The sequence below is a fragment of the Falco naumanni genome, chromosome 2 (assembly GCF_017639655.2).
Source record: "Falco naumanni isolate bFalNau1 chromosome 2, bFalNau1.pat, whole genome shotgun sequence".
NCBI classification, from domain to species: Eukaryota; Metazoa; Chordata; class Aves; order Falconiformes; family Falconidae; genus Falco; species Falco naumanni.
Window position 1 is genome coordinate 5,081,216 of NC_054055.1, and position 13,835 is coordinate 5,095,050.

The 13,835-nt window shown below is 45.6% G+C and overlaps 1 protein-coding gene across 1 annotated transcript in view; it reads left to right on the top strand.

Annotated features, from left to right (window-relative positions):
- The first annotated feature begins 2,071 nt into the window (after window positions 1-2,071).
- Window positions 2,072-13,835, top strand: part of MYO7A (myosin VIIA) — a 69,377-nt gene continuing 57,613 nt past the window's right edge. Inside the window, 4 exon segments of the mRNA XM_040583456.1 lie at window positions 2,072-2,093; window positions 5,211-5,324; window positions 6,286-6,438; window positions 12,927-13,111. Coding sequence (XP_040439390.1) covers window positions 5,226-5,324; window positions 6,286-6,438; window positions 12,927-13,111 — 437 coding nt within the window. The 5' untranslated portion in view covers window positions 2,072-2,093; window positions 5,211-5,225.

The window sequence follows — 13,835 nt, forward strand, 5'->3', positions numbered from 1 at the left end:
ATACGGTACAGAGTGTAGCTGAGCAACGATCATAACATCTGCTCCAGTGCAAAGCGAGATAAATACATCGGCTGCTCTTTCTCGGATCTGCAGCTCCCACACTGCTCCAGTTACGCTGGCACAGCAGTGAGGAAAGGCGTGCTGATGAGCAAAGAGCCTCTAAGACCCAGCTGAAATCCAAAGAGCCCATCCTATGGGTCACTTTATATATATTTATTCAGTCCTTCCTTCCACTTGCATCCTCTCATTGATTATTAGCTTTGATTTTACATCTATCTTGTACTTTCTAGGGGAGCAAAACCACAGTCATTTACAGCACTGTGGGTTCAGGTCATGCTGGAGGTAGACATTCCCATGAGACTGCGACGTTCCATCTATGTCTCCTTCTCCCTACATTACTATTGCACCTCATGTACATATTTGCTTGCTCCTTTGGTAGACATTCATCTCATTAACCTCTCCCCTGGCTTCTTATCCGTGAGACTTGACCTCTTCCTTAATTCACCTGCACTGCTACAGGAATTAGACATCTCATTGTTACTTTATAATATAGCTTAATCCTACAAATTATCTGTCCTTTGGGCAAAGGTCGCCTCGCTGTTGTCACTGCTGTTCAGTGATGATCAGAAGTAGCTTGGTATGAGCTTGATATACCCATCATCTGCTGCTGTCCTTGGTGACTGTGTCCCATCAAGGGGACATATCCAGCCTTCTTTCAGCTAGAAAGCTTTCCACCAAGAATATGTTCTCTGCATCATGAACAGATGGATTCAAAACCCCGTAGAATCAAGGCACCAGTAGAGTTTTGCATTAAAATAGTGATAAATGAGAATGGTATGGAAAGCTCATCAGCTGCACCATTATCTGGTCATGCATTGCTCTGGCCTGTGTAAATGACATCCATTTAGTATCAAAATTTCTATGAAAGAGACTGGGGCCCAGCTAGAGTGGCCTTAAATTCTCTAAATGAGTGGAAAAGCCTTTCTTAGATGAAAATGAGAAATCTTAAGTGTATCAAAGATAGGACAAGAAAAAGCAAATCTGGGGTGACTGTAAAATGCCTTGTGCTCTTCTGGTTGGGCCAGCAGTCCTGATCAGTCCTGACTAAAACAGTCCTCCCTACATAGAAGGAGAGGTTGCCGGAGCGGGTCTGCAGAGCAGTCAGGTGCAGGGTCAGTGCAACCTCATCATCTCCGTGGTCCTCATGTTCAGCACATTTTCACCCACAGCTCAGGCTCTCCTCTCACCTATAGGCACAGAGGCCATGCTGCTCTGCACACCTTCCACTCAATTATTTAAAATTCAGTTGCTATGGTTCTACTCAAGGCGATCAGTTTAAAGAAAATGCAGATGGCCTCTGGTTTTGAGTTCCCGCTGCGCTTTGGTTAATTTGGTATGTAAAGGTATTAGGTTAATTAAATGCCATGTGTTGCATGGGGACTGACTGCATTTGTGGATTAATAAGTACACGAGTGTGTTCTGTGCTGTAAGCCCTCAAGCTGGCAGAGGGTTATTTCACTAAGAAAGGAAGGTAATGGGGAGAAGTCATGGGGAAATGAAGAGGTTTCCTGTTAATGCTGCAGTCGTTTTTCATGAGCGGGTCATTGCAGTGCCCTTCATGTCTCTGACCCAGTATCACTCCTCACTGGAGAGACTGGAAGAATTTCAGTGAAGAGAGGCAAAGTTGTTCAGTTGGCTTTGAGACTCCTGCAGTGCTGATCATATGGAGGGAGTATGGTAGCTGGCCAGTGGAGGATCATGGCAGGCGCATGGAAGTTTTTCTGCTAGGAGAAGATCTTTACCAAGAGCCATATTGTGAATCAGGTGAGAGGGTGTCCTGCAAGCAGCAGGCATGGTCACGCTGGAGGTCTAAAGAAAGCTGTCCCCAGCTCTCTGGCATTCATGGTGGAATACACGTAGAAAGCAGACAGAGAGACAAATACTACTGCAAGGTTTTGGAGATGTTGAAGAGGAAGAAAGTTGTTTTCGTTCAGCCATGCCCCGAGGTGGTGGAAGATCAGGAGAGAGACCAGGGCAAATGGACACTACTCCGCAACGTCAACCAGGCCCTGAAGCCCACGACCATTTTAGCGGTAAGATAGGGGGTCCCACACTCCGAGCATGGCTGGAAGCTTTCAGGCTAATTTGAAATTGGTCTCACTGTTTGTTGGGATCCTTATACTGCTCGTGTGAGCTTCTCCCACCTTCTTCACTAGTCTTTGCTCAACCCCCAGCACTGCGGTTCCCCTGTGGTGCAACCTTCTTGCTTTTTGCATTTGGAAGCTCCTCCTAAAGATCCTCTTCATGACTTGTGTTGATCTGTGTGTGTGTGCGCACCCATCGTGGTGTTTCCTCCTTTTGCACCCCTGTGTGGTTGTCACTGCCTATAGCTTGTGAGGTCCTGAGGGTCTGCCCCAGAGCGTTTGGAAGGGCACTAGCACCCAGCAGCTGCGTTGAGGAGGAACAGCTGGACCATGCTGATGCTGCAAAGTGGCTGGTGGTTTTCTCACTTCTCCAGTACTCTGTTGTGCATGTTAGAAAATAAACTACATCAGTCTAGGCATGAGGCAGGTTATGCAACTTATAAGCCAGTCTGCCCAAGCTGTCAAATGCATGAATCACCCCGATTTTCCCTGAAATCCCCAATATTTCTGCTGCTTTTTGGGCTGATCCAAAGGCGATTGTATCAGCGGAAGGAGTGTGACTGACTTCCATGGCTTTTATATCAAATTGATTAAAGTCAAGGGAGGAAATAGGTCAGCATTCTTAATAAGTGATGTTATTTTTTAACCTCCCAGACCTTTCTGAGCTTACCAGCTTAGCCCATCCCATAAGACTTGCTTTTTTCAACAGTATTAAGAACTGCACTTTAATGTGTTTAGAAAGAGCATTTTGAGAGGATGAGCACTCTGTGCATTAGGCAGGCACAGCACAGGAGTCCTCTTAGCGCTAGTACAGTATCAATTTACCTCGGGTAGAGCAGGCTGCCTTTTTATCTCAGCTGTGTGGTAATAGAACATATGAAGCAGGCTGCTTTTACAGCTGTTGAAAAATAGAGATTTTTTTTTAAAAAAAACTAGCATTACATTTCTTGTTTTCTTGATTGAGAGCAATTTTTTAACAGTTGCTGAGGTGTCAGAAGGGCTTTCTGTTCAGCAGAACTCTTCTCTTGCTGACACCTTGATCAAGTTACCCACCCTGTGCATGAATTTGCTCAGCTTTGCAGCAAAGGTAACAGTGCTGAACACTCTGAAATGCTTTAAGAGTCTGGGATCAAAGGAGCTAAGAAATAAATATTAATATAGTTGGATTCATAATGTATCTATGCTTGACTTACTGTATTCATTAGCTGTTTCTGGGTTGTTTTTTGGGTTTTTTTTCCTTTTTAACTGAGTTATGAGATGTGAAGGTAAGGCAGTTAATGGGAAAAAGGTCTGAATAGTATATTTTTATGAGCAGGGTAAAGATACTTGCAACAGTGCTGTAGCGCAACCCTCTGAGGAAAAGAAAACCCCAACTAGGGGCTGCATTCGCAGCTCCATGGAAGCAGGATGACTTTGTTAATATCCCGGGTGAAACCTAGCAAGCAGCTGCCAAGGGTGGAGTCTTCCAAAAAATGGCTGGGGACTCCTCGTGTGCAGTGTTTCTCCACGTGCGAGTCTCTGGATGTAGCTTTACATCCCTGCGACACTCACAGGTTAATACCCCTCGCAGTCCTGGTGTGCGATGACTTGGATGATGGAGGTTTCATCGTGGTTTATATTGCTAGATGTCTCCCGGCCCCTCCACCTGGAGTGGAGCTGAAGGTTGTTCAGCAGCTCATTGGGTCAAACCAAATCTATAAGCACTTTGTCCACAGAAATGGTCAATAGTGGATGCTCAGGAGAGGGGTTATATCAGAGCACATGCAAAGTGATCCCTCCTATTTTTCACTTTCCCTTCTCCCAGCAGTTTTTCCGTAATTCCAAAGGCAAGTAATGCATTTGCATTGTGCTTAACAGGTACAAGTGGAGCTGGCCCCCAGAAATGTGGTGTTAGGTGGGGCTGCAAGTTCACAACATTAAACTCAGCTGCATGAAAAAGTACATTTACTTGCTTGATGCAAACATACCTGACAAAAATTTAACTAGATGGCTCCCAGTTTTAGCACCTCTTCATGTCGAGAATAGGGGTAGGAAATAATTCTGCTGTGTTCCAAACAGTGTAGGTCTGCTTGGGAGTTTAGTTTGGGGTTCTTTGAGGTTTTTCTTTTGTACTGAGGAAAACAGCTTCTTTAAAAGCCTTTTTGCATTCAGGTAATTTAATATCCACAGAGCTGATGAGCAGATAGTCCCTGCCCAGCAGGACTGACAGAGGTCTATAGGATCACCAGCAACATGGAGTGAGTGGATAGGGGTCAACTGCTTGCTGTGTCTTTCCAAAACAAAACCACAGAGGTCTCAAATGAAAGAGGTAAAACATTTGAAACATGCAAAAGGACGTTTTCATGCTATTTGTAGCTAAATAGCTTTTCATGCTATTTGTAACTAAATAGCTTTTCATGCTATTTGTAGCTAAACTCTTCCTTTGAGGTTATGGATGCTAAAACTTTGCACAGCTTCAGGAAGCAACTGGACATGCTCACAGTAGAAAAAACTGTATTTAATGCAAAAAGCCCACCTAGAAATTGCTGTAGCTGGAAGACCCCCTGAAGAAGTACATATATCAACCTCTTTGGTATGTTCTTAACCCTTCTTTAGTCATTCCTTTTCACCAGTCTCCAAGGTAGGGCAATATATATTTTATAGTGGTTATTTGCAAGGAAAGGATGTGCCACAAGCCTCCAGACAAGGCTTTCCAGACCTCAAAATTGTCTCCTAAGCATCGACTTCCTAGCTTTGTACATTGCACAGATGGAAACCTCTGCCTGAGTGGGCTTTTCTGCTCTGCAACCTGCTTGCTGCTGGATTCAGTGTGTGGCCAACAACCACTCATAAGTTCATGGCACAAAGACATGGTGCAGTGGGTGCCTGCTATGTGGAGCGTGCCCTGCTGCTATCACCTCGCAGGGTGTTTCCTGAGCAGCTGTGAAAAAGGGATGGTTTGTGGTTTGCAAAGTAATTGATTTGATTCATACCAATGATTTGGATACAAAATATGAGCAACTTGTATCCCAAGGGATGCTGAACCTTCTGCAGCCCTGAGTGTAATTGTCCTCTCTTCGGTTCCAGGGGGATTATGTGTGGATGGACCTGAAAACCGGACGGGAATTCGATGTCCCCATTGGAGCAGTGGTTAAACTGTGTGACTCTGGACAGATCCAGGTTGTGGATGATGAAGGCAATGTACGTACAAAGGGTTGTGATGACCCTTCTTCAGCTCTACGGCCTGGCTAGACCAGGCTTTGTCACGGACTTCTCCTATGTCCTTGGGAATCAGCTGTGCCATAGGTTTCTATTTGAATGTGTCCCTACTTTTGTGGCTGTACTGGGAGTAAAAGGTTGAGAAGCTTCTTGAGCACAATGGTAATAGAAGCCTCCAAAATACATTTAGATAGTGCTTTGGGCAAACCCACCCTGACCTGCTACTGTTATCCAGTCTTTCCTGACCTCCTACAGGGTGTCCCAAAAAATGGTTCCCCTTCAGGTTCCCACCTCTGCTTCTGGCTGTTTCACAGAAACACCTCTATCACAAGCAGAGCATGACCTGAGCAGGTTCTCTATCATTTTTTTCCCCCCAGGCTGAGATAGTTATGATTGCCGTCATTCCCTTCAAGGATGGTAGAAAGAGATTTGGTTTAGCAGGGTCCTTGTATCCAGTTTCTAGTGGCTTTTGAAACCCTTTAGAAGTGATCAGTCTAAGCAACATTGTCAATAAAAGTTGCCAACCCTATGCATCCCTCTCCTTTTCTAAGTCATCTTTTCTCTGCTGAACAGTATTCTGTGGCAGAGGGTTAACCAGTGATGTGAAAACACAGTTGTGTGAAGGGAAGAACAAATCTGCTGTTTTGTAAAAACTCCCCTCGTGCTGGATGTCCACGCTGCCCTGGATGATACTCCTGCCAGGATGACTCGTGTCTCATGTCTCTTTGCTGCTCCACTAAACCAAAAGATCTTTTCCTTCTGCTATGAATATTTCAAATTAGTCGCTGCCATGCACCAGGAATAGAAGCTGTGGCCCATGGTGCTAATGCTCTCCCCATGTATTTTCTTCCTCCTGGTCCTTCTGCCTGGGGTGGGCTGTTTCTGTCTCATCCCAGTGGTACTTCATGTGACTTACCTTTCTCTGCCCTTGCTCTCTCCCCAGGAACACTGGATTTCCCCACAGAATGCCAGCCACATCAAACCCATGCACCCCACCTCCATCCATGGGGTGGAGGACATGATCCGCCTGGGTGACCTGAACGAGGCAGGAATCCTCAGGAATCTGCTGATCCGCTATCGGGAGCACCTCATCTATGTGAGTGTCCTCCCCACCTCCACCTCTTGCTCTGCATTTCACCCTCCTCTCTCCTCAGCTCTGGGGAACCCACATAGGGGAAACCCTGATTGAACTGAGCATCTGGGTTTCTACCTTCACCTGGGCCAAAGGGGTGGGGAGCTTCTGCACTATAGAGGACACACTACAGAGTTTATGGATGCCTCAGTGAAAGACCCCATGAGTTAGGTAATGAGCAAAGTCCATGTCACCTCACTGTGTAGCCCTTGTAGAAGTTTTGGGAACGTGCCTGAGCTTTCTGCACGCACAATAACCAGTTCAACCCAAGCCATGTGTGTGTTGTAGTAATCCTAAAGCAAAAGCCTTGGACAACTGTGTGCTGGATGTGGCCCTTCTGCCTTCTCCCTCTGAACCACTAACTCATTCAACCCAAGTGAGTGAAGGCAACAATTGCTGGAGGTGCAACAGTGGAGGAAGGATGAGGAGGTGCCTGCATGAAATATGCATGGGAACAACGAAGTGAGGAATTCCCAGAACAGCTCTAAAATACCTTCCCCACCTGTGTTTATGACTTAGTAGCTCTGGGTTGACTGGGGTCCCAGCAGCTGATCTCTGGGGGGAGCAGTGTCCTGCCTCGGCTCAGCTCAGTCATGTCATGCCCAGTGGACCCCGTGCAGCCCCTTGCCAACCCAACAAGACATTCAGAAATTGAGGGTTTTACAGGGAGACAGCCAGAACTGCATCTTTTTCTTTGCAATAACATTGCAAAGGCCACCTCCCCAGCAGGACAAGAGTCAGCACCCAAGTCTGTGCACTGGTTTTATCAGTGTGCTATATGCTGGGTGGTCTGGTGCACATTCTTAGGTAGAAGTGCAGAGCATGTGTGTGTTTGCCACTAGGTAATGTATTCAAACAGCCTATGCAAATGTGGAAAATTTGTATTGCTTTCAAATCCTACAGTTTTCGGGCATTCAGGTAAGCGCCTGCTGTGCCTTTGAAGGCCTTTTCAAAGCCACCTGGTAATCTAATTTTTAAAAGGCTCTAGAGACTACTAGATTTTCAGGGCAGAGGGAATTGCAGTGCAGTCCGACTTCCCAGGTAGCAGAAGCTAACAGACCATACCCAGGATTTTATCTGTGAAGTCTGCTGGTTTCTGCTTGATGTCCAGTGCATTTTGATAGGATGGTTTTGGATTAGAGCTGGGCAGTGGTGACCACACCACTCTGTTACGCAGGCTGTTCATATGGTTGACAGCTCCCTGCCCCCAACCCTGGAAGATAGCCATCTCTTCTTTCAGAGATGGAGTTCAATCCTAGAGGAAGGCAACCTGGCTGCTGAAAAGGCACCCATACATCCCCAAAACTCGGAGGAGAATAGAGACCCCCAAATTCCTCTCTCATTCAGACACCTTATTATTTATGCATGATGGCTATGTCCCCTGTACTGTCAGTTTAGAGAAATAGGCATGACCTGAAAACTATTCATACATTAGATGAACTGAGTTACTCCCTGGAGCTTCAGGGAGCCACAGCCATTTATAAGGATAAACTAGCAAAAGTTAGCCACCCAAATTCATGCTTGAGGTGGTGTCTCCATGTGCACTAAGCACCCGTGGCTGTCACCAGGGATACAAATACAACCAACAGAGCCAACACTGCCTTTCAGCTGGGCAAACATAGGTGCCTGTTGGATGAGGTGACTGCTTTAGAGCTGGCTGAAGCTTGGGTATCATAGAAGAGTTTGTTGTGGAAGGAAAGTTCAGGTTGGAGGTCGACAGTCCAACCTCCTCCAGCTTAGAGCATGTCCATCTTCAAGGCTAGAAGTAGTAGTCATGCGGATAACTAAATTCAAGCAACCTGAATGCCAACCAAGAAGTACAGATAGCACAATATTTGTAGCTGATTGGATCATTCAGGGAACATGTACTTATCCATGGAGCATTCCCCCTTTTCCTTCCGTTTGTGGGCACCTCACAGTGGTACCAAATAGATTCCTGCAGCTCTCCTTTGCTCTCTGAGAAAGTCGGGATCATGTTGGATATGTTTTCAGTGGTGTCCATGTTTCTCTCCTGGGGTCTCTATGTCATCAGGCAAGCACTCATTGCCTCACTAAGTGAACAGAGGTCCTCAGGTAAGATTTCACCTGTGCAGTATCAGATTGCCTGTGAATATACCCAGCTTTTTCACGAAAGCTCTGCCTCTGAGCTCCCTCACCAAGCTATTCACAGGCTTCCAGGGGGATTATGAACACAAACGAGCACTGGGCAGAGCATTGTTTGGCAGCATCATACTAATAAGGGCTAATGCAAAGCGCAGCTTCTAACCTGGAGGTGAACGTGGGTGGTGATTTGGGCTGAAGTGACTCAGCAACCATGTGGTTTCTCTACAAGTTATTCGGGTCTGATGGTGACAGTACTGTGTGTCCTACAGAGCTACTGCATAAGCGATGGTCACATTGCACAAAGGGATTTGCATCACAAAGCTTCCAGGTTACTGTGCCTTAATTTCTCCATACCACTAATGGCTTTCGCATGCCAGCCCATGATCCTGGGCACAATGCAGCCATTACAGCCATCTCAAAATCAGAATGACACTCTCAAAGTGACATAGAGCGCGTAGCTTGATGGAGTGGCACCTAAACCATCTCTGTCTACATGTGTGTTCTTGGAGGCTCAGGTACTCAACTTTAGAGCTCATTTTTTAAGAGCGGTGGCACTAAGAGGAGTAGATTTGTGTCGAATGTGGTAAATATTAGTGGTAGTTTTTCAGACCTGAGGTACCGCATGGATGCCATGTGGTTAGGGAACACCCAGTCTCTGACAGGTTTATTTTCTGTGGTATAATATGCTCTGCCTTAAAGGTAGTGAAGCTCAGTGTGACTTTACCTTCACTGCTTGGAAGGATTTCTGAGCCTGCTGAGTAAAGGGTGACTTTTTCCATAGGACTTCAGTCCCTCTTGTCTCCTCATCTCCTTAGCTTTGTGGAGAGTTTAATTCTGCTCTAATAAAATATAATTTTCTTTTTTCTCCTCCCTCATATTTTACTCGTAAGACAAACTGCGGTGGGAGGGTAAGTATGACTCTCGGCACTGTCATTTGCAATCGCTGTCATGCCTTCCACTGGATCACTTGTTTCTGTTCACCATTGTGGCATTCTCATTTACTTTGCACCATCATTGTTGCTGCTTCACAAATGCGCCAAAAGCATCAGCCACTTTGTCACAGAGCTTGACCCTCATGGTGAAGTTGTGACACCTTCCCAGAGCTGGAAAGTCCCCAACCCGTGAATGTGGTCAAAGCTGTAAGTACTTCTCAATAATGACCTCAACTTGAAGGAGAGAAACTTCTGCAGCAAAATAATAAAAACTTCAACAAGGGTTTGTGGCCCATGGTTTGTCTTGCATGGACTAAGAGAAACTATGCTGAATAGTAAGAGTGTCTGGTGGGGAGTTTGGACTCGTGAGTAAGGTTAAATCTGTTTATCTGGAGACAAAACCAATGCCTGCTGCTGCTCCCGAAGGGCTGCCAAAATGCAGTAGTATTTGGTAGAGCTTTAACCCCATAAAAATCCAGATGAAGTCAGCTGTGGTGTTCTGGGTAGCAAGGGAAGCAAGCTCAGAAAGGATTTGTTTGGGGCTAATTAAAATGTAGGTCATGTAGGCAGTAATGAATTTTCTCTGAGATGTGGTTCCTGTGGCCAGCTACGGCAGAGCCTCTGACTATCAGGAAAGCTTTATTTCCCCAAGGCAGAAGGGCTTTGCCCTCACCCGTCAATAGAAACCCCAGAGACAGTATTTCCTTGGAGGTGCCCTTTGGCCCCTCATCAGCAAAGCGGACAAGGTTTTGCATTCCGTCAGCTGCAAGAATTGGGCAAATGGTATTTATCAACTAGGAATGACCTACAAAACCAGGCAATAGTACAAGAGTTTGTGCTGACAAAGTATTTTGTGGATCACAAGGGAAGGGTCAGTGAGAGCATCCACAAAGCATTCCTGCAACTAATGGTTAACTGCTTTAAAGGTCTGGCTGGCTGCGTTCAGGACAGGGCAGACCAGTGTGACTGAAATGCAGGGATTTCAGAGATCTCTGCAAAGAGTTGGCCTTTTTGGAGAAAGGCACAAGAAAGATCAGAAATGTCCCTAAAATCAACCTGGTAGTAAGTATGAAGAGGAAAACAGTCTTCCAAGTATCTTGCTCAGAACTGGAAGGAGTTTGGGGATGCTTTGAGAATCTTGGTGACACAAACCCATTCAGAAATTGAGCTCCTTCCTTCTCCTAAGCACTAAGCTTACCTGCTCTGTCCCTGTTGAAGGCTGCTCTGGGACTTCTCGGCTCCCTTTTTTCAATGTCACCTTCTTCTAACATCCAGCCTACATGATTTCACAGCCAATTTCTACCCTTTGGATTTCTGACAACTTTCTTCTTGAGCTTAAAGAACTTTTTTTTTCCTTTACTGGCACGTAACCCCCTATTACAGGGAAGGCTATTGTGTCCTTTCTCAGTTATCACTGTAAAGTCAAACCTCACTGGGGAGCGAGCAGAAAGTTGCTCCCTGGTGTTGGCCATGAAGCTAGAAAGTGAGAAGTCCTTAAGGGCTTTCAGCATCCCTACCATAGCACACAGTTGCCACCTACTGGCTGCCTTTCAGGAAGCCTGAGCTGGTGGCAAGTGTTCTGTAGCTGCTGGCAAACAAATGATCTTGCTCTACTCAAGCCCTTTCCATCAAGATTGAGGAATACTGGGCCTGGTGGGAGAAACTCAGCCTAGGGATTCCATCTCCAAGTCTCCCTTTCCACTCCTCTCACCAGCAGTGTTAGGTTTCTTGCTGCCCACACAAACGAGAAACAGTGAGGAGATGAAGACACAGACTCCTGAATCCAACCAGAAGACCTTTTATTAGTCCAAAGCCCACGCTTACATATCCTCGTTCGCTGTTCACGTGCAACATACTAAAATATCATTGGTTAATCAATAATATTCACACACTTCTTGTCTACATATAATTGGTTAATTACTAAGCTACAACGCACTGAACTTCTTGCATTTTTTTTCTCTCTTCTTTCTTATCTCTGTCAGTTTCATGTTCAATCGCGCATCCGCTCCAGCCTTGCTTCATATCCCATTTTTCTTCCAGGCGTTCAGCCAACCTTATCTTACTTTCTTTCTTCTTCAGCCTTCAAGGTCCTTCACAGGCATTGTGGCCTCCAGCACTTGCTGTAAAGCTCTCTACAAAACAGCTCAGACTTGTTCTAGAAATCAGCCAGTTTGTAATATGCACAAGAAGAGGAGCAGCTAGCAGAGCACGGAGAGGTTTTCTTCTCAGTTTGCAAGCATTCTTGCCCATGCCATTTTGCTGCTTCATGGCAAAGGCTAATTGTTGTTTTTAGGCCACACAATTAATTATTTTTATGTTTAAATGATTTTTTTTTCCTTTTCTGAAAAGGCTATATAGACAGCAGTGGGACAGTTTCACAGCTGGTCCCACCAGGAAAGAAAAGTGAGATTAATCTTGCAACTTTAGCTGCCAAAAGTTAACCTAGAGAGGGTGACTTGGCTCCTTTGAAGTCATGGAGTGAAAGCAGCCTTCACCTTATGCCCTTTGGGTGGCCTGAGGTGGAGCCGTGTCACTTGCTATAGACACTAACAAAAGTTAGCTGAAGTCGGCAGAGATCCTCATTCTCTGCCTTGAGCTTGGGATGTGGCCAAACCTTCTAACATCAGAGCTGCACCTGAGTAAGGTCATGAGCTCTTTGGTGAGAGGTTTGAGAGAAATGGCTCCCGGAAGGGCAGAAATGAAACAGCAAGGCACTACAAAGGGATTTTCGGCCCAAGGCTCAGAGCAGCTCTGCTCATTTGAGTGGCACAAAGAGCATGGGGTGGACCAAAATTTCCAAAATTTCAGAAGTAGCTGAGAGGGGGTGTGTCAGGACTTGGTGGGCCATATCCATGTGCACAGGACAGGGTTTGAACTGCAGCGTGGAGAAGTTTGGTTAGGCAGAGATGGTAGAGAAGAAAGTATTGCAGAGGGAGGCTTAGCAGCTCTGTTGTGGATTTATAAAAACAGGTTAGACAGACATCTGTCAGGAATGCTTTGGATCCAGCTGGCCCTGCTTTGAGAAATGACAACAGTCTTCAGATTTCTTTCATCTCTAGTTTCTCATAATTTGTGCAACGCAATAGGTATGTGTGGATATGTGTTGGCTCTTATTTGCAAATATAAGCTTGACTTGAAACTCTGAATCTTAACTGAGTAGCATCTAAAATATGAATTAAGGCTTGAATTCATGCTGTGCATGAGCAGGGCTGAGTATGAATTGATTTAGATAGCTTGGGACCTCTGTTCCAGTTTTGCTCCAGGCTCCATCCTGCAAGCATCTTTGACTTGATCATCATCTTTCATCCAGCTTTTGAAAAGCCTTGATTTTTCTGGCCTCCACACTCCATCCAAGCTGCCAAAGCCTCTCAGCTCTATCTCACTGTCCCCATAAACCTTCATGTGCTTCTCCTCCAGACATACACTGGCTCAATACTGGTGGCAGTAAACCCCTACCAGCTCCTACCCATCTACTCACCTGAGCAGATACGCCTGTACACCAACAAAAAGATTGGTGAGATGCCACCACACATCTTCGCAATTGCAGACAACTGCTACTTCAACATGCAGCGCAACAACAAGGACCAGTGTTGTATTATAAGGTGAGTTTGTGAATTTCCAAATGGGCCATATCCTGAAAATGAATGCTGAGCACCTTCAGCGTTGGTTGAGAGGGAACAGCTTATCAAATAGACTCGGCAATCTGAATGATCTATTAGATCTTCCATCCACATATTCCCAGTGCAGAGGTGGTCTCTGTGGTCACTGTTCCTAGTAAAGATGTTTTATCGCTCCTTTGATACTTACCCTACAACCCAATAGATCTCATGTTATCTTTAACCTTCCCTTTTAAACTTAAACTCAATACTCCTATAGACGTCAAAGATGCAAAGATCTATATGTTCTGCACAAGGAAGGGCAAGGGACAAGCTTGATCACTGGACCTGTTGTTCACATTGCTGAACTGGTGTCTCCGTGCATGGCTCTGCTCCGGACTGATCAACCTTGGGCACCAAGAAATCCCTGGTCACAGTTATGGGTATAGTTCATTCCTGTATCTGTCCCAAAGGGTGATATGATCCAGATTTGGTTCCCTGAGTCCTCCAACATGATCCTGTCAAGTTCTGAGCCCTCAGACAGTCTTTGTGCTTTCAAGACACCACTTTTCTCCGACGCCTGCCTGCCCTAAGTTTTGTTGCATAAAAACATAACTTGGGAGCATCCCGTGCACAGTATTTCAGGTACATGGGACTAAAATGCCATGCAATAATGATCACTTTGCAGCACTAAAGAAGCATCAGAGGAGAGTCAGGGTCAGGCGTGATG